The following is a 20,378-nucleotide window of genomic DNA, read 5'->3' on the forward strand; positions in this document are numbered from 1 at the left end:
TGTGTGTGTGTGTGTGTGTGTGTGTGTGTGTGTGTGTGTGTGTGTGTGTATGAGACATAGAGAGGTATGCGTCTGCGCTAACATACATTAGCAGTTCTCGGTCTAAGGTGTCTTGCTGGCACAGCATGTGCTGCTGTGAAAGCCCCGCCTTTATCTTCAGCTAGCGTATTTTCTACGCCTCTCTCCTCCCATTTATAGACTCACATTCTCACAAATGTATACCTCAACACACAATACACAAAGCCACATCAGTGGCATTTTATGGACAATTTATTGCGTGTCTTTAACTTACACAACAAGCCCATCAGAGGAAAGTTAATCAAAATCAAATTAGAACACGAAGCCAGATCCAGTGTGAAACTCCATGTTGGTTTTTAACAATCAGCAACTCTGCTCATCTGATTAAAATGGTTTTGCCATAAAAAGCGGACTGTCTTAAAATGCAGAGATTCCACTCAGTCGGGGTTTGAGACTGAACAGCTCAGACTGCGTGTCTCATTGCTAAAACCAAAATGTGTTGAACATTTCTGATGAGGAAAAAAGAAACAAAAAAACTTTTGTTGTAGGTTTTTATAAAATAGAGCTGTCGCTGGGAGGGCACAAGGTGCTCACCAAGCAGGAACAGCAGCAGACTAGAGTTTTAAACCTTATTGGTTTCTACCTGCACACACATGGATGCGATGTACATACACCAGCCACTATATTGGCTACACTTGTTGAAAGTGTCTATTTACACAAATAGGAAATCAGCCAATTAAATGGAAGTGATTCAGTCCACTTAGACAGAACAAAAGAGAAAAGCTAATCCAACATTAGCTCAAATAAACACACATTCCAGCTAATGTTTAAATTAGAAATGTACATCCTCCAGATTCTTCTTCTGCTACAAGTTCTACAGGTATCCTCTGTAGCGATGTCCACTGGGGGCCTCAGGCTGCATCACAAAAACTAACACTGTTAATGCAGAGGACACAAGTGGCTCTAGAAAGGAGCTTTTCTTCTGTGAACTAGGGAAGTTTTCAGACCACAAGTGGCTCCACGTGGCTCTGCACCCAGAAAGTCTTTCATTTGCATTGCGTGCACTATGCAGCAGTATAAAATGAATACTGCTTTCAACACACAGCACTTTGCTGTGGCCAAAGATAAAAATGGTGGAACATTGACTGTGGTGGAACATCCTTTCACAGTCACTAAACACAGGATTTATCACATCTAATAAAATATGCCAGAACAGGGATGATTTAGTCAGTAAAACAGTGCTTTTTGGCTCATTGCAATTATATATTTATATCCTGCCTTGTTGTTTCTCTCCCTCTCTTTATCATTAGCAGGGGAAGCTCTATTGCTAGTTTAAGCAAGAGATATGCATCATCAAGGCTTCACACAGTTACAAAAAAAAAAAAAAAACTCCGCCTCAGTCTTATTTCTTCTACTGCACGTAACACGAGAGGTTCACTGCTGATTGCCGCAGAGAGTTCTGTGGATGCCACTTTTGGTCGGAAAACTATGTATCTTGGTGAGCAAAAGCCTTGTCCTGGAAATCTACAACCCCAGCATCCTCATAATTAATAATCTCCTGCATATAAAATCCAACCTAAAAATGTGTGTCCCTCCTCAATTCAGTCTCCATCATTGACCAGCATCATTCTCTTTCTGGCTGCTGTATAGTCATATTTGTAGTCCTACAGATGATACAAATGTAGTATTCCTTCATTTGTGTGTGATGTGGCTGTGTGTGCACTTGTGTGCATATTGTACACTGTGCAGTGTGGTTGTCTTCATGTGGAGACATCTGTTGCCTTAACTTAATTACAGCCTAACCCCTCCTCTTTCCTAGAATGAAAGGCAAATACACATACTTACACACTAGTCTACATCTCTTTGGTCTCTTAAAAAGATACTGGGTTTGTAAAACTTTCTTCCTCTTTATGTTTTCAGTATTATTTGTGTTCTCTATAGAATTTTTCTAATTGGCATGTATGTTAGATACCATAAACACAGACCTCTGTGTTCAGCTGCTTTGTTGTGGCTTCAGATGTTGCCGTTCCCCCCGTTTGCTTGAACATGTACTGCAGTCTGGGACAAAAAAAAATGCATGCTTTATGAATGATTTCAGGTCTCTTGATTTTTTTTTTTTTTTTTTTTAAGATCTGTGACATTTTAGTGTTATGGCAGAGCAGATGGGCATTCCCAAAAATACTCAGATGCATGTGTGGGATATGTCTTTTAGGGTTTGCCAATGTGCTGCTCTTTAATTACTCATCTTGGTCAGCTTTTGAAGTTGGTTTGCCCTAGTTTGTTTCATGGTTCCACCTGTGCTTTGTTGTTGTTGCCCACTTAACTGTAATTATGTCTTTGTCTATACAGGTGATTCCTAAGGACTACAAGACTATGACTGCCTTGGCCAAGGCTATCTCAAAGAATGTGCTGTTTGCTCACTTGGATGACAATGAGAGAAGGTACAAAGTCTTTCTTAGCCCAGTGTACGCCAACTTTGAATCAGTTTTGATGGACAAAACTTTGACTTTCTTTTAAATATATATGAGTGCCATTGTTATAACCTTGTGACCACTGCCTGTCAATGCTGCTTGAATGTTGAAGACTCAAGCCGAGGAGCTGGGCATTGCCAGAATTAGCCAAGGAAGTGATACACTGATGATTGGGGCAGGGGCCTGTCTGCTTGTATTGCATTATGTTTTTGGTTGATATAGTAACCTCTCTGGGCAACATGATCATGTTGCATACACTGATATAGCAGTGGTCTAGAGGCTAGTTGGAAACCAAGAATTATTCCCATTTGTTTTTTAACATAAAGCTGGCAAGCCTCACCAATCCCTCCCTTCTTCACCATCTGCTTGTATTCTTTCATGTCCCTCCTCTCTTTAGCCGTCTTCTCATCATGCTTACATCTGTCCCAGCTGGAATAGGGTTTCATTGGCGGAGAGAATCCATTATGCCCCATGGAGAGGAAAACACTGGCGCTTTCCTGTTGGCTAGAGCCCACACGGACCAAACCCAAAACACAGTTTTTCCTTTCTTTCATCAGCTGACAGTCTTCAATGCTCCCTTGGCGTTGGCAAGCGTGCCTCTGATTGCCTGTCACTGCCTCTGAAGGAGCCTCGACTGGTCTGCAACATGCGATGAGTCCGGACAGTTTCAAAAACTACGCTGTTGAGTGCTTGACATGGCAGATTGCGGGCCCACAAGAAAAATACCTAGCAAAAGACGATAAGGCATCAGGTTTTAATATACTCAAAGCTGTTTGCAATGCCAAGCCATGTAATGCAGTTGACATCATCTCATGAAGCCATGCAAGAAATAGATTTTATTTGACTGGCCGTCTTGTTTGCTTTCTCTGAAAGGCATAGTTAGCATATACCATTAATATCATTCATACAGGAATTCCTTTTGAAAGTTTTGGGTAAACATGCAGTAGGATTTTTGGGTCCGCTTTCTTGTTCTGAAGCAGCTCGTGAGTTCTGGAATCATACTGATGTTCTATTAGTACAATGTAATATCTATATCAAAACATGTAAACCACTGGAAAGAAACTACAGGGGAATGCTGGGAAACGAAAATAACTGATGAATGGTAAAAGGTACGATTTCTCCTGCGACATGGATTGATGGATCGATGGATCGATCTATCGGACACACAGATGGAAAATGGCTAAATAAATTTATTTGATTGTTCTGCAGTTTTGATCAAGTGGCCATGAGATATAACATCTTACACAGGTACTATTTGACAAAAATTATAATTAAAATTATATTAATGTATTTGAAGACATCAGCTAACTCTGGAAACAAAACTTAGGGTTGCCCATGGAGAGAATTAAACTGGTTTTCCCAAGCAAATTATCTTTTTACAATAATAACTTATGAAGGAGCAAGTTGGCAACTTACTTTTAGTCTTTGTTTTGTTGTCCTTTCTATTTTTTGTTTCACTTGTAGCCATGATATTTTATGACTTTGAGGTTTTCATACATTTACTGTCGACTTGAACCAGTTATGCTCAAAAGTGTAGACTTGGACAAATGCAAAGTTGCACAAATAAACCCAGAGTTCCTGTCGACATGAATCAGTCGGCTTAGAATCCGAGAATATAACAGAATTGAAAGGCGGAGTTTTGTATAACATGTTACCAAGGTGCACAGTTTTGATAATCTGCCGTAATTTAAAATCACAGTTACAGCAAACCACAAGAGAGAAGCAGAACAATCTTCAAATTAAAGAATAAGTTGATGCCATCTGCTGTAAAGCACTGGGGAAGTCGGAGAGTAAGGGACGTTGACTTTCTCAAGATGTGCCAGTGCTGCCTCTGACTGACGCAGATCAGCAGATGGAGCCGCCTCTCAGCCTCCTACCCTTTCATTTCTGCTCTCCTCTCAGACTGCAAGCAGCTGGCTCTTTGGCTTGTCAGATGTTCTTGCAGATCTGGTGCTAGTGTGTGAGAAGTTAGTGACAGTTGACAATTACTTCTGGTATTAGCTTGTATTTAACATCACAATACTTGTACATGATTAAAATGTCATCTTCTGAAGATCAGTTGGTACATTAGGCAATATAGTTATATGTATTTATAGTCTGTAAATACTTTTAACTTGGTACATTTGAAACCAGATATATATGCACACTAAATAGAATTGTACTTTTTTTTTTTTTTTCCTGTGCTGGACATTAAAATCAGACCAAACTTTTCATGTGCCAGGATAGAATTACCATAATTATTAATATTTGCTAAATACCAGAATACTTAGGAAGTCTACTCAAGTTAATGTTACCATCCCTTCAAACAATTTTTGGCTTTGTAGTCTTCTAATAACAATAAGTTTAAACCTTTTGAGTGAATTTGAGCCATATGTACAATACATAGTCAGTTTATGTAAACTTCTGAAATTAAGCAGTTTTCTCTACTCTCACCCTCATTATTCTGCCATTTAGCAAAAAGAAGTAATTGTCATAATTATTACCAATGTAAAACAGGAAAAGTTTAGTCTGATTTAATGTCAGATAGTGAGAACAAAACGATTATTTGTCTCTTTATACAGCATACCTCACACAAAGGGAGAAATGTTCTGACTGACAGTCGTGTGTGTTTCAGGCAGCATGTATGATTAGTCAGTCAGCAGTTATGTAAGCTGAGCGCCAAAGATTTGTTCCCCCATTAGCAAACATATTATCCTATCATCCCTTTCAGTAGTGAGCGAGATTAGAAACAATGAAGGCCTCTTTGTTTCTCTGCCGTCTGCAGAGCTCTTCTTCTGCTTTCATTTCTTTTTATGTGGCTTTGTTTCTTCTTGCTGTACTACCCCAGCTCACCATGTCTGTCATTCATAAGCCATTTTATCTTCTCAACTTACTTATCTGCCTTTCTAGGAATTTGGGGACAATGCAAGCAACCTAAGCATTTATTTTAATCACCGTGTTTTACAGGACAGCCAGAATTGCTTCCTTATGAAATCATTTTGTCACTTCAACTGGTTTTTCTTTTTGGTATTATGACTAAGACTTTTAGATAACATGTTATTTTCACTGTGTGCGATGGTACTTTTCTTGGCTAGGTAAAGTTGAAACTTTAGTTTTACGTTAGGTCTAACGAATTGTATTACCACAGCACAGAGTTACACAGAAGATCATTGTTCCAAAGGATGAACACATTTTTAGAACATGACCATTAACGTCTGTTTCACAAAGTTCGCCTTGTTGACATTCATTGCATGGAACCTTTTTGATTCTTCTTCCTAATAGTTATAGTGTAAGTGTGAAACTAGCTCACACACATAACCAGGCGCGCATACCATCATCGCTTCAAAGGACAATGTCATGAGGGACTTGTGCACACACGCGCGATGTGTCCACATGCGCGCACACACACACACTACTAAGAACATTCTCAAGTAAGCATGTCAGAATGTTTTCCCAGTGTGTCTGCTCCAGCTGGGAGTGTGGAGTCTTTGATTAACACGCCATTCCATATGTCAAACTTTATGGCCTCAAAGTTTTTGAGCTCCACCAGCCGCATGTGCGCCAATGCGTGCGTGCAGTCATTGCCTCCTCAGCTGCTTGGAAATAAAATGTTGCTGCATTGCAGACTTTTAATTAATCTGTTTTTATTCAGCGTTGGTTCCAGTTCCAGTTTGTGGCGTTTATAGTGATCGAAAGGAATGTAATAGAATATAAAAGTAAAACCTGAGTTTTTTTTTTTTTTTTTTTTTTAATCTAGGGTTGTAACAGTGCATGTATTTGTGGAACCAGCACTCATGGATACTTGCATTCTGATGAAAAGTACCATCAGTCAAAGGCATCTCATTTATAAGATCATACACACTTGTGTTTTTATTGCATTTTAATAGGTTTCATGACAGAACATTAGTAGATTATGATGCATCTAAAGCATATGTGGTAGTGATAACCAGCTGGAACCTGAAGAACAACTTTCTTCAATTAGAAATGACCATATCACCAGTTTAAAATATTTTTGCATTTGCAGTGATAATTTCACTCAATTTTTTTTTATCTTTGAATGATACATAAAGTTGGTTCTAATACAGATTTGCTTTGCTGTTGTCATAAGTTTACATCATCTTTTTTTACTGTACTTCAATCATTAATGTTGAATATTGAATACATATTCTTGCTTAAATTAAAGAGGAAAAGGACAAAAAAGGAAAACTAAAATGAAATAGAAAAGCATGATTAAGAAATGAGTTGACAAACCTTAGGAAAGTTGAAATGTATCAGAGATTGAGGCTTGATTAAAATCTTTAGAGATTTCCAGGTATGCTTTGGGGTTTTATTTGTGGCCTGGCAACAACCGGGTTGATGACGTCACCTTCAGGAGGAGAAAAACAGGTGAACTGGCTCAGTGGACAATCTGAATGGAAACTCACAGTCAATGTTTTTGCATCCAGCGTACAAAGATCATCAAATACAGCCAACACTTGCTCTGCAGTTTCTGGCTTTTCACATTGTCTGAAAGCTGAATATTACATATCACAGTGTTTGCTCTGTCCTCTTGATTTGTCAATCATCACACAACCTCTGTGACTATCAGGGAAAGAAAAGCTAAACTTTCCCCTTCTTATTCTCTGCTATGCCCCTGCCCTACATCCGTCACATCTCCAAGTCAGACTGTCAAAGATTTTGGTATTATTCCAGGCATTAGTTTGGCCTTGAAAAGCTCCTCCAGCTGCTCCCACGTGTAAACAAATCTCTCGTTGGCATGGCTACGCCTCATAATAAATGTTGAAAAGTGACATATGTATCAGGAAACATCAGTCCGGCGAAGTCGACGATGACACATTCCGACCAGACGTGCTGCATCAAGTTGACTTTGGCTTCTCTAAACTTTTAGTTGACTGGATCGAATCAGACCAGCTCCACCAGAACTTAAATTGTTACAGTAACTTTAAATTAAAAGGGACAAATGCCGCAAATAAGCAAACACCACACCATTAGAGGAATCTATGCTAATCTGTTCATTTTTCAGACAGTTCTTGGTCTCTGCAGTTATATCTGAACATCTGTTTGGGTGTTGTTGCCAGCAGGCTGAAGGAAAGGCCAGTCTATCTGCTGCCCATTAGCTGCCAGAATGACCTCATTATGACACGCCCTCTCAAACATACATATTTTCTCAAGATAAGCTGCAAAGCAGGTGTCTGATTTCACATTGTGTCCAGGCACCTGCTGCTGTAAAGATAGAGGTGTACAAAAAAAATATCCTATCAGAGGAAATTGTTTCATAACCTGCATATCTGATTTATGTGTTTAGGTTTCAGTAAGATAAGGAAATGCCCCAGATAAAAGTTTTAAACTATTCAGATATCAGGAAGATAATGAAGTTAGGTGAAAGGCCTCAGGTTCTATACTGTGATGTATAAGTAGCCATGTTGTCCAGCTAGTTTATCTTTTCATCACTTCCCCAAATTAAAACTCATTCAAAATATGTGCTTTGAAATGGTCAGAGGAGGCCAACATAGATCCTGATGTCCATATCACATACTTTCTTATCTGTGTACAAATTTTGACATGAAATTAGGCATCTGATGGTAATAAATAGTGTTTTCTGGGGCGTTGGTTTGCTTTTCTCTACACACCTTGATGATCTCCAGCTTTTCTTGTGATAAAACAAAGACCCATATAAACGTATCAAGTCGTCTCCTGCTGCCTGTCAGCAGTCTTCTAATACCCCTATACCACAAACCACTCTTAGGGAATAAAACACACGTTTAAAGCCTTGTTCTCTGTGTCCATATAAACAGTCTGTTAAGCCTGGATGAGGAAATTCTCCTACAAGCGTTAAAAATAGCATTGCAATCTAGTTGCTGCGCCCATTATATACTGTAAATATGTTTCGAAATGGGAAAGCTTGGGGTTTTGATGTGATCAATGTTGGGTAATGATGGGATTACGGTCTAAATGAGCGTAAATCATTTACTCCCCTTAAGATATTTCCTGCGTTGGAAATTAGTTTAAAAGTGACAGAAAATACTAAACGTGGGACAAGAAGTTGAAAAATAGAAACAATGCTGTCTTAGGTAAAGAACGCGTCAGCATCATTTTCCTTAGCATTTTCCTTAGCACATTGTGCATACCGCGTATATGCAACACTGCTACGCAAATGTTGCTGCAATAACATCACTTAGCATCAGGCAACAGTATGAAGGCTGTTTCTGGGCTGATAAAGTTACGCTCACCTCTACATGCAGGATGTTTGGATTAAATCCAAACACTTTCCTATGCTCATACTTCATGAGAGTGCATTCCAAGCACATTTCTTTAAAGATGAAAATTTTCCTGTTGAATTCTTACATTTTTTTCCACAGATTCTCACAATTTGTATTTTCCTGGTACTTGACATTCATCTTACGTGTTTATGAATGTGTTAAATTTTGACGTCCAAGCTCTTTCATTGCCTTTTGCATGTGTACTCTTCAAATTCTTCATGCTTCTGCATTTAAAAACCCAACTAAGTGAAGAAGTTATTCAGTCATTGTAGCTCAAGAGATATAATGTAATGTATGCAATACTTCACATCGTAAATAATTAAATTCTTTATAGAAATAAAGTTTTTTTTTTTTTTTCTGAAGTACATAAAGACAAATGTTAAACTTTAAAGTAAAGGTACAGTGATGAAGAGTGATGAAGAGGGATTTGGAAGAGGTGCTGCTTCTCCATCCTGCCTGCTTTAATCCTCTAATTAACAAGCTGAGTAATGAGTTGATGAAGTGACTGATTAGTTGACCCCTGCCCCTTAAACTCTGACCTCTGCACCTTCATCACTAGGCCGTGCAGATTGACGGGGAACATCCTTAGTGTACTGGCGATGGGTGCACCAATGAATGAAACAAAAGAGAGGGACAAGTTTGTTGCTTTATTAGACGTTTATTGAATTATTCTGTGATGAGACAGAGCTACAAAGAGGGTGGGAAGACGGATACCCCAGCATTTAACCAAATCAGCTATCATTACGACAGCGGATCATTAATCTCTAGGAAAGGTAATGCCTGTTGTTGTTACCTTACAGCTGCCCCTAGAGGGTGTTTTAGCCACATATGGATAAAACAGGTAGCATTTCTCCATAGAAATTCTTCATCTGTTGTATTGACAGTAAAAAAAAGAAAAAAGGAGTGCATCTATTCAAGATGAACTCGGGCTTTGACTTAGCCCTTTCTCTTCGAGTTGGGGGACAATTTGCAGATTCTCACTTTCTAGCAGTAAATCGGATGCACAGGAAACAGACAGCAGCCATTTCTAAGGGGATTTTTGACTACTTTTCTGTATTTCTTGTAACTTTCTCCCTCTTTACTCCCACGTGCTCTTATGTGTGCTTTCCCTGAAAGTCTGGTGGTCCTCTTTTTCATCTCTTTTACTATTCAGTACATTCTGTCTTTCCCTTGTTTCTGTTCCCCCTGTCTCTCTCTGTTTCCTGCTCATTCATGTCTGCGTCCACTCTCACCCATTCCCTCCCCCCATACTGATGTATATGCCCCTTGTCCCTGTCCCCTGCATGGCTTTGTGCTGCTGCCACAATGCCAGGGGCCAGGCGGTGAGGTCACTCACCGCAGGAGAGCTGCAGGCCTCACTGAACCTCCACCATCCCCACCACCGTCCAGCGCACGGACAGCTAACAAGCCAGCAGTTTTTACCTCCCCCAGATTGTCCCGTCTTTGATTCAGGTCTAGACAACTTCACCTTAACGCTCACACTAATCATTAGGTGTACATGTAAACATGTCATCAGAAGGCAGGTTGTACTGGCCAAGCTGTATCTGTGTGTGCTGTTGAACACATACTCGTATTTAAATTACAGCCAGTGCACACATGTAGACATAACCAAGTATTTAGGTAGATTACTGGGAACTTTAGCTCCATATCATTCACCTGCATCAGTTTCTGTGTCAAATCCTCAGAAACAAGTAAGAAGTGTCGCAGTATTCGTATTTGGAATCTCTTTACACCTTTGTATTCTTTCCAAATGCACCCCAAAACTGCACAGAAATATTATTTTATACTCCTGTGTATGTTTGTAAATTGTTTAGTAATTTCATTCCAATTCATACTGTCTTTTTTCTTGCAGTATCCTCCAAAGCTATTCACACTTCTTCCTTTTTGACACATGCAAGGCTGGTTTATCTCTACCACCTTTACCCATCTTGAGACTGAAATTCTCACATCTATCTTTGCAAAATAGCACAAGCTCAGTTGAATTACGTGTCTATGGACATCAGTTTTCAAGTCTTGCCACAGCTTCTTATTTGAAAAGAACTGTAGATTTGACTCAACCATTTTGAGCTCATGCCATTAGAGACCCAGTCCAACTTTTAAAAATTGCTCAAAAGTCAAAAGCCAAGAGGATAAACTGCCTCTTGCCTCTTAGGAGACAGTGTCCTAAGAGGCACCAGAGTAAGGAACGGTATAGGTAGGAGTCACTCATGCTAGTTGTGATCATTTTTATTTCATTTGAACGAATATCCAGAGTAAATCTGCTTATGTTTCCCTTCAGTATGGGAACACGATGTTCCTGCAGTCCTTCTGTGTTTTTTGTAGCGCAATCAGGCCCAAATAACAGGCCACACACTGACCGCCATGCATTAGCTGGGGGACAGAGCAACGTTGCATCTGACCAAACTGCCAGGGTTGCCCCATGGCCTCCTATTGTATACATCACGTCTGCTTTGTCTATGCTACAGCGACAGGTTCCAGTTCACAGACACAGACAACAGCCTTGTTAAAGTGTGTTAATTCTCCCATGACTTACTCGTTGGTGTAATGGTGTCACTCTGCTAGAGTTTCAGTTAGGCGATAGGCGCTCAGTGCATTACCTTTCAGAAAGGAGCATCTCATGGAGCTTGTATCTCACATTTATAACCAAATCAAAGTTCATCTTCCAGCAGGACAATTACTGTAAACAAACAGCCACTGGGTCAGATCAGGAGTCTCTCACTACGGTTTCAGCATCCTGAAACTTGTCTCGGCTTCTGAGAATAAAAGTGTCCATTGGGTATGAATACTTTGCATTTCTCTTCAACCATGGATACTTTAGCCTCAGTCTTCTCATTTTACTCATTTACTCGTCTACGTTTGATTGCCTCTTTGTTTCTTCCCTTCTCAGTTCCAGCATGTAAATGTGTTCCAGCAGGTATGTGTAATGTGCCACATACCTGTGTAAACACCTCGCAGGTCTAATTCCCCACAAAGACCAATTTGCGTTCTGATCTGCTTCTTCAGTCCTTATTCCATTGTAGGTGTTGTCCTCTGTGAGATGAGAATGACAGGTAAGGAGGAGATGGAAGAGTTGAAAAAACAAAACCCAAAAAAAAACAAAAAACACTTGCCCTCAGGATGGCGGCGTTCCTTGTGATGTTCAGGAACATGTCAGGAAATGTGTGTGTTCTCAAACCAGAGAGAAAATTGAAGGGGATAAAGTTCTTGGCGCATTCAGTACACTTAATATTTTATTTCTACCTTAACTAAACTTATTATACTTATATGCTTTGAGGATAATGCTTTTCTTGATGTCTTCATAATGAGCGAGGAAGAGGTTTTCGCTCTTGTTTTACCTCATTGCAGTGACATGTCTGCTGCAGACACATCAGAGAGGCAGAGGCTTAGTCCTGTCAGCGCCTGATTCAACCTGACCCTTTTTGTCTCTAAGTGGAGGAAGAGCTCGCTTTTTCCTGCCCTGGGGCAAACAACAACAGAGAGTGGGGGGCATTAGGAAAGTGTGAAAATCCCTGATCGCTGAAAATGTGATACGGACTGACAGCATGAGGAGAAAGGTCCGAAATAGGAGAAGAGAAAAAAGAAGTTCTTGTAAAGTTAAGCAACAGCACGGCAGCTTGGTGGCAAATAAAAAAAAAGAAAAGAAAGAAAAGGGAGAGGAAACCTGAAGAGAGGCAGCAGGACGGGGCCTGCTTGTGATGTTTTTTGTGCTTGCAGGCTGACATCATGGCTTCACCAGCAGGTGGTGTGTACTGGATCACAATTGGAGATGTGAAACAGGCTTGTCGCTCTTGACACATGCAACAATGCATTAAAAAGAGAGCAGAGTCTGGACTTATGTCATCATACACCTACTAAGATAATTTACCACGTTATATAAGAGAAACATAAGATGCAAATGAAATTTGGATCTGGCACCAACTACAAAATTTGCCAGTTAATTATGTAGTTAATATTGTTTTCTGCTGATACATAAAATCTTTCTTTCTGTGCCCTTTCTGCACATGTAAAAAGGGCTTTTCATCCATTGGGAAGCTGGAAAGGCAACCAAAGGTGATAAGACACAGCTATTAGCCTTCTTGAGGTTGCTATTGGCAGGTTTGCAGGGTCCAAGGTGCTCAGTCTGGTATTTTATCTTGGGGCTCCTGGTTTAACTTTGGCTCAAAGGTTTGAGGCTACTGAGTGAGTTAGTGTACAATTCACTAGTTGCTCTCCCCACCCGAAGAGGGACCCGTTTAGTAAAGAAATTAAATATGTTAAATGTTTTGTCATTGATGTATTAACAGCTCTACACTGTATGGAAAAGGATGGAAAAGATAAGAGGATATAGTGTGTTAGCACACCATACACTTCCAACTGTTGTGTTTTTCCATCCTTGTGTCCTTGCTTTCTTCCGTGCCTATGTCCTGCCTCATGCCATTCTTCCATTTTTTATGTCCTTCCTTCCTCAATTTCTCATATCCCTTCTTCTTTCTTTCCCTCTCTTGTGCTCTTTTACCCCCATTGTCTTTCCTCTCTTCTTTCTGTCCTTCTCATGTGTCCTTTTTTAATTTTCTTCCATTTGTCTGCCTGATTTTGTCTTCCCCCTTTTCCTTTCCTCCTTGGTTTTGCTCTTCCTTTTTCTTCCCTTTCATATATCTAGGCCCAAATCCTTTCTTGTTGTTCTCTCATGTCCTTCATTCTTTATTTCTTTACACCTTTCCTTCTGTCCTTGTGTCCTGCCTTCACTCCTTCCTTTGCATCCTTCCTTCGATACAGTGTCTAGTCTCGCTAGTACCATGTGTAAACGCCATCTGTTTTATAGGTGCTGTAAACTCTTGGTGAATGTTTTTGTTTTATAACACAAAGAACTCAGAAGGATCAAAAGCAGAGTTTAAAAAAGTTTGGCATTTTTATATGAAAAATAGGAAGTCTGTCCTATAAACAGTGACAGCTGTTTTAAGTGTTTCAGATTTCTATAAAATTAGAGTTAGTTTAATTTTACTTTAAGCCTTAAACTGCTCCATTTCACATTATTATGAAGTAACAAGTAATTTGTCATTTAATATGCTATGTAGAAAAAAATAATTGGAAGTAAACATGCATAAAGCACAAATCAGAATATGTTGCTTTTGTTTTTCAGACAGCCTCTTTTGTTAAAAGATAAAAGAAAACCTTAAGAACTTATGCTAAGTAAAGTATGAAATAAAGTAGCCAGAAGATAAAAAAAATTTCTCAGTTTTCTATCAACTACATTGTGCAAGGTTTGGCACAAAGTCACATTTGTTTGTTTGGTCCTTAAAGAGAAAAAAAAAAACTCCCACCTTTGCTTTGAAAGTTATAAGATCAAGCAGCAGCACCGGTGACGGCGCTTTATGTGAAATAAGCAGAACCACCTGCTCTATAATCTGGTTTAAATCCTCGGTCAGCAGCATCTTCCCACATGCCTGCGTTCGCCTGATTCCCCATGGCAACCAGTCGTTGCGCTGGTTTAATTGATCAGCTTCTGCAGATTAGAGCCCCTGTGCTATCCTGCAACATGCTCGTTTTTGTGAAGCTGTAAATAATCTGTCCTGTTTTCAAAGGATAAAGATCAGTATAAAACTGTACTGGTGTAGTCGTTTCACTCAGGTCACAGTTCTCCAAACACACTGCGCATTCCTCACATCTTTGTTTGGTCAGCTTGCTTGGCTGATATTTTCCACACACCATTATTGTGCCTGACTTCACTGAAAACTGGAGAACACTCTTCATAGCTCATGGAGCTAAAAAGTAAAAAACCTTTTCGTAAAGCAGTAGAGCCTGCTGAGAACTTCAATGCAACCTGGTGATTCTCACGAACACGACGCAACTAATAGCAAAAATAAAATAGCATTGTGTACATACAAAAACACACCTTCTTTATAAAATAGAATCTAATTTTACTTTTCAATGTAAAATTATAACCTCTATGCATATTTTTAAAGGTGTTTTTAGACATTTTAGTCTGACTTTGAGGAAATAAATTAATTACCATAACACAATTTTGATGAAGAAATATGAAACCACAAAAACATTTTTTCCACTTTTTTTGGACGCCAAGGACTTCAGTGTCCACAAAGGAGAAGGTACCAACAATGAATAGTCATTAATAACAAAATTTATTATTTTAATGTAAACAATTATTTCATTACCGCAACATGAATACAATTTTTAAAATCAATTTTGGTTCTAATTTTATGTTAAATCATTAAATTTAAAAAAAAAAAAAAAAAACAACACAACCATAATATAAAGAGTCTGACCATTTCATTGAGGAATTAAAAAGATCATATAATTCTTTTGTTTAATCTAAATAAATTATCATAAAATGAGCGTAGTGGTAATGAAAAAACGTATGTCAGTAATGAATAAGAACATTTCGATAATGAACACTTTATAACTACACTAACATTTAACTACACATAAATAATAAAATGGCATATAATCCTTAAAACATACATCTGCAAATTAAACATTGAGCCATGGAAACAAACCCACAACTGACTTTTTTTTTTTTCATCTCTGCTTATTGCTTGGAATGTAAGGTTAAGCAATTGGACGGATTCATCAATCCTCGACAATAGAGGCTATGTCCTTCACTGGCTGGTTGTTTTTTTTGTTTTGCTTTGTTTTGTTTTTTTTTAATCTAAGGGTGATTTATTGCTCGGGCATCCTAACCAGATGCCCGAGCATCTGGTTAGGATGACCGAGCATCATCGCTGGATGACCGAGCTTCTCACCCCATCTCTACAGGAGAGCCCAGAGAAAAAAACATTTTAGCCTCGTGTATCTGTGATCTTGTTCCGCTCTCAGTCGTAGGTTTACATTTGGGTGTAAATTGTAGCAGTTTATGAGAGTAGCATGACACATATTTAAATTGCTTTTATGGACTTGATTCATTAATAACGAGCACAACATCCAAATCTGCTCTGAATATTAGTGCTATGATCACCCTCATCTTAGTTTGGCACTTACAGCCGTCATCTATCGTCCACGTCCAGGGTCGCCTAAATAAACCCTATTGATGTTAACCTAATGCAGCTTGTTTCGTACCTGACTGCCTTTTTGTCTACGAGTTGGTCTGATCATTGCGGTGCCTGTCATCAGGTTTAACCAGGCGTTCAGAGGTCACACAGTTTGTAAGGGCGAAAAGCACCGTCCCTCAGGTGCTCTGGTTTTGCCACACACGCATCCTGAGGCACATGTTCACACTTTAAGACAACAGGATGCACTCAAGTTTACATCCCTATAAAACAACAAGAGCCAGGTGTGTGGCTCTCTGGCCTTCGTTGTATTCAACCACAATCTTTAAATATTTTTAAAACCTCTGTTTATAGGGATGAGACAGAAAAGCAGCAGTTTATTTCACTGTTTAAACTGACTTGCAGGCTGCAATTTAATAAGAAGGGTTTTTGTAGGGTCGAGGTCCAAATCCACGGGAATTAAGTATTTTTAAAAGTGAAAGTGGCTTTTCTCATGTTCTTTTCTGGACATCCTTTCCATCCATGTCTTACTGGTCCTTATCAAGACAAATGTCCATCTCTAAACCTTAAGGACCAGCTATTATTAATAGTGCCTATTCCACTGTATGGAAGCTGTAATAATAGGATTATTACAGTGGAATTGAACTATGAAACCAGTTAATCTTTACTTTACAATTTGCACTGTGCAGAATATGGTAAGGCTTCTAAACTCTGAGAAAATTATAATATTGTCATCTACTTTGCAACTATGTTTTTGCTCTGACACTTTTGTATTAGAAACTGTTCCATATATGTAGTTTCAGTCAGCTTTATTTTAATAACTAGATTTGGTCTTATAAATAATGGTAGGACAAGTTTTACGCATGAATAATGTGAAACTGTGTCTATTGGCTAATCCCTGTTTGCAAGTAATTGAATGAATTAATTTTACATCTGGAAACAATAATCATTTCAGGCTCCTAGTCATAGTTCTGGTGTTCTTGCCCATTGAATTTGAGATGGATGAATGAAAGACGGTTTTTAAAAAAAATTCAGGATTTATAGTAAGAACAATAAAGGGGTACTGTCTTCTTATTTTGTCAACATACTTGTCAAACTTAGGTATTTAATAGTCATGAGTTAGAAGTGCTGAATGAGGGTTTGTCTGTCCGACAGCCCTGAGACCCAGACCTAAGAAATGGTAACGCCATCAGCCTTACAAATTATGTTGATGAAGAAAAATTATATTAGCTGAAATCTTGTGCCGCTAAACATCATTTCGCTCTAGTTTTGAAAACTATTGTGTTAAGACAGCTCGCTCTCCTCTTCTCCACTGCGCATTCACACAGGTAGACTTGTGTGAATGTGCAAATCCAAACCGATAAATCCCTAGATTTGTCTGAACATAACCATGCACCTATTTTCTTGTTAACTTTATTCTGATAAACAGTTGTTTAATAAATGGACTGCAGTTGTGATTTTTTGTTTTTACCATGTAACACTTTTTTCATAGTCCTGAATGGCAGTACAAAACCAGGGGCAGTAGCCCCATGATGATTTTTTTTTTCTTTCTTAGTGTTGGTCTCCAGAATGAATAGGACCGCGTGCCACAGGCTTTTATGTCATAAATATTTCCACAGAATGCTTCAACGCTTTGTAATTATTCCTTTCTCATCTCCCTGTTTTCTGAGCGTCTCACTCTCTCTTTGCCGACGTCGAAGGGTATCTGTCTACGTGCGAGGTCGTTGTTGCACGTGGTTACTCGAAAGGTTATATAACTGAAAATGCAATTAGAAGGCAAAATGATTGCACCTACACAAACAGCATGGCTGAAGGTGGTGTGAGTTGGTTGTTCCATGTGGGTAACTTTGGCTTGGTGAGCACAAATTTAAACTGGACATTAAACTGCAGCTCTTAGTCAGCTCTCGTAAAGCTGTTTTCCAGCTAACCATCACAGGCTATACAACTTTTTTTATTTTTATACCTCCACTTATCAGTGGACGTCTAATTTATGTTTGCTTGGCCATATTTGTGAATTAAGTCGAGCCTTAAATGTTTTGCTGACTAATCACAACAGCTGCCAAACAAAAATCTGCATGGAGTTGTGTGTTATTCATGGTAAGCTGCCACGTAGGTTGTTGAGAATGTGCAGAAAGCTTTTGATTCTGGATAAAGTGCAGTAAGGCGGGCCTTTTTAACATTCCTATCTTTCTGAGGTGTTGGAGGAAAAAAAACTGCATGCAGGAACATATAAACCACATTAATCAAAGATGCATCTCTTTTACTGCTTTCGTTCAGTATGTATATTAGACAGCTTTGTTTGTCTTCGTTCTCCGGTGGAACGTCTCAAATCTCAGCCCATCGCCTTTTGCTTGGAATTGTTTATGCTGGCAAAACAAAGGCCATTGTGCAGAATCGGCACAATCAGCACAATGAATTGGAATCAACAGTGGCAGTGAAAATTACTCCTTCAGGCCCTCATGGCATAAACACAGCCAAACCAGTGGCACGTCGCTGCCAAGCTGAGACACGGCCTGAAAATCAGGGAAGTTCCCAGTACGCGGTGAAGCTGTTGATTGTTCTGCTTATTACAAAATCTCTTCCACCCAAACGGACTGATGAGTCTGGATTGGCTGTTTTAGTCAACATTCTGCGGGTCATTTAGAAACCCAAAGAACGGGCGGCACGCGGCAGCGTCAAAAGAGCCTGTTTGGTGCTAATGGAATAATGGCAGCGCCGTCTGTTGACACAGAAATGTAAAAGATAAGATGTTTGCTGCTGAACAAATAAACAGCTGTGCTGCAAGAGAGACTGGAGGCGGGTGGCGGGGTAGGAGGTGAAGGAGAGAGGGCGGCTGTCACTGCCAACCTGGAACAACAACAAGCAATCCAGCCACAATAAGCAAGCCTGATTAGACTTCATTAATGACTGAAATGCCCCGAGCTAAAAACTATATTCTGAGTGTTGCAGAACAACAATAAGCTATTGTGGAGGACGAAAATAAAATGTTCCTGTCCCTCACTTGTTGTAATGTGCAAGTTGGAACATGAGGTCTGGCAACATGAGTAGCTTCACAATTTGCACATTTTTAACTTCTTAATTAATTAATCCTTAATGCCGTCGTGCACACACTGTATGTTTGAATTTGGTAATATACGAGCTGTGTGTGTTCTTGTGTGTGGTTGCAGATTGGGATGAACTTCGTAGGCCCACTTCCGCCATCACCGTTCTTTGCTGGGCGTCTTTGCCTCACTCTCTTTCTGTCCGTCTCTGTCTGAACAGCGCTTCCGTTGTTGGTTGAGTTACTCTGCCTTTTCATAAGGTCAGGCGGGGGCAACAGGTAGCGGAAAGGACAAGATTAATCACTTCATCTAGGACACATGGAGAGGGGGAAAGAAGAGTGGGGAGTAAAATGTGGGGCAGAAATGAATCAAAGGGAACAACAGGGGGGGCGTTCAGAGGGTATAGGAAGGGAGAAAGGTGACTGAGAATAGAGAGATGGGTAGAGACAGGGGGAAGTAATTACCATCATGACTTTCTTTGTTGTACTCACTGATGCATACTCTGAATGGAGGCAGAGAGGCGGGGCATTGAAAGAAAGAGGTGGTCAAGTGTAATTACTTAAACTCAGGTTTGGTTTTCTTTGATGCTCTTGGAGTTTATTGGTGACATACTCTCGATCGCCCAGATTGGTTTTGCCAGTCATTAATTGCCAGTCTTACAAAAGGGAACATGACTTTTGTCTGGCCATTTATGGTCCTGGTTTTATCCAGAACATCGTTGCTTCTGCTGACTTCATTTTACTTTAAAAATGAATCATTTTGGCTCTTCTTCCCTCAGTACAAAACATCCACAATGAAGAATGTTGTTTTTACTGTAATCTTGTGGTGCTTAGGTATGTTATACTGAGTGATGTTGAGTTTCAAATGGGCCAGATGAGAAAAAGCCACCTGATTGTAGTTACCAGCCCAGTTCTCAATTAAAAAAAAAAAAAAATGAAATAAAATAAAGCGTAGTTGTCTCTTTAGCTGAGACCTGAAACTGATTGCCCCCAAGCTCTCTGCTCAAGCAGTCGCACCAACCACAGGAGGTCACAGATGTGAGGAGAACTGAGGCAGTCCTGCAGATGTTGCTCTGACTAATCCCCATCAAAGTGTTCGAGCTCTTGTGTCATCCTGCCATTTAGAACGTTTTCATCAAAAATGCCTGTCTACAAGTTTGTTGTTATTGTCCCAATGTGTGTTAATAGTGTGCTGACATGCAAAGCTGCACCTACGGCTTGCATTCATTTTATCACTTCCTTACATGTTGCATGGTGGTTGTGTATCTTTTTATTTTGGGTTTCCACACTTCAAAGGGCAAGCATGATTTTTTTTTTTTTTTTTTTTGCGCATGTGTAAGTGTTTCCTCCAGTGGGTGCATGTGTGCATTTGTGTGTGTATTTGAGGCAATGACCAGCTGCAGTTCACTGGCCTTACCTGTGGGTGTATTTGGCTGAAATCCACTTTCTTAAGTCTGTTTTCTATTCTGTGTCACATAAATAAATACCAGCAGGGTACGTTCCCTTCCAAACCACTCACGGACATCCTTAGATCTCCACGTAACAGCTGTTGACATATATATATATATATATATATATTTTTTTTTTTTTTTTCCCTCTTTTTTTTGTGTATTTTGTTGGTTGCGGGTTA

General features: G+C 39.5%; 1 protein-coding gene across 5 annotated transcripts in view; it reads left to right on the forward strand.

The window, feature by feature from the left end:
• The window catches only part of prkar1b (protein kinase, cAMP-dependent, regulatory, type I, beta), a 77,890-nt gene that overhangs the window by 23,242 nt on the left and 34,270 nt on the right, over positions 1 to 20,378 (forward strand). For all 5 annotated transcript variants that reach the window (XM_015026004.1, XM_015026032.1, XM_015026011.1 and 2 more), the window contains one exon: positions 2,368 to 2,459. In XM_015026004.1, the coding sequence (XP_014881490.1) occupies positions 2,368 to 2,459 (92 nt within the window). The remainder of the gene's footprint in view (positions 1 to 2,367; positions 2,460 to 20,378) is intronic.

Source organism: Poecilia latipinna, unplaced genomic scaffold (genome assembly GCF_001443285.1).
Source record: "Poecilia latipinna isolate Pla-1442-1.1 unplaced genomic scaffold, P_latipinna-1.0 Scaffold96, whole genome shotgun sequence".
Classification (NCBI taxonomy): Eukaryota; Metazoa; Chordata; class Actinopteri; order Cyprinodontiformes; family Poeciliidae; genus Poecilia; species Poecilia latipinna.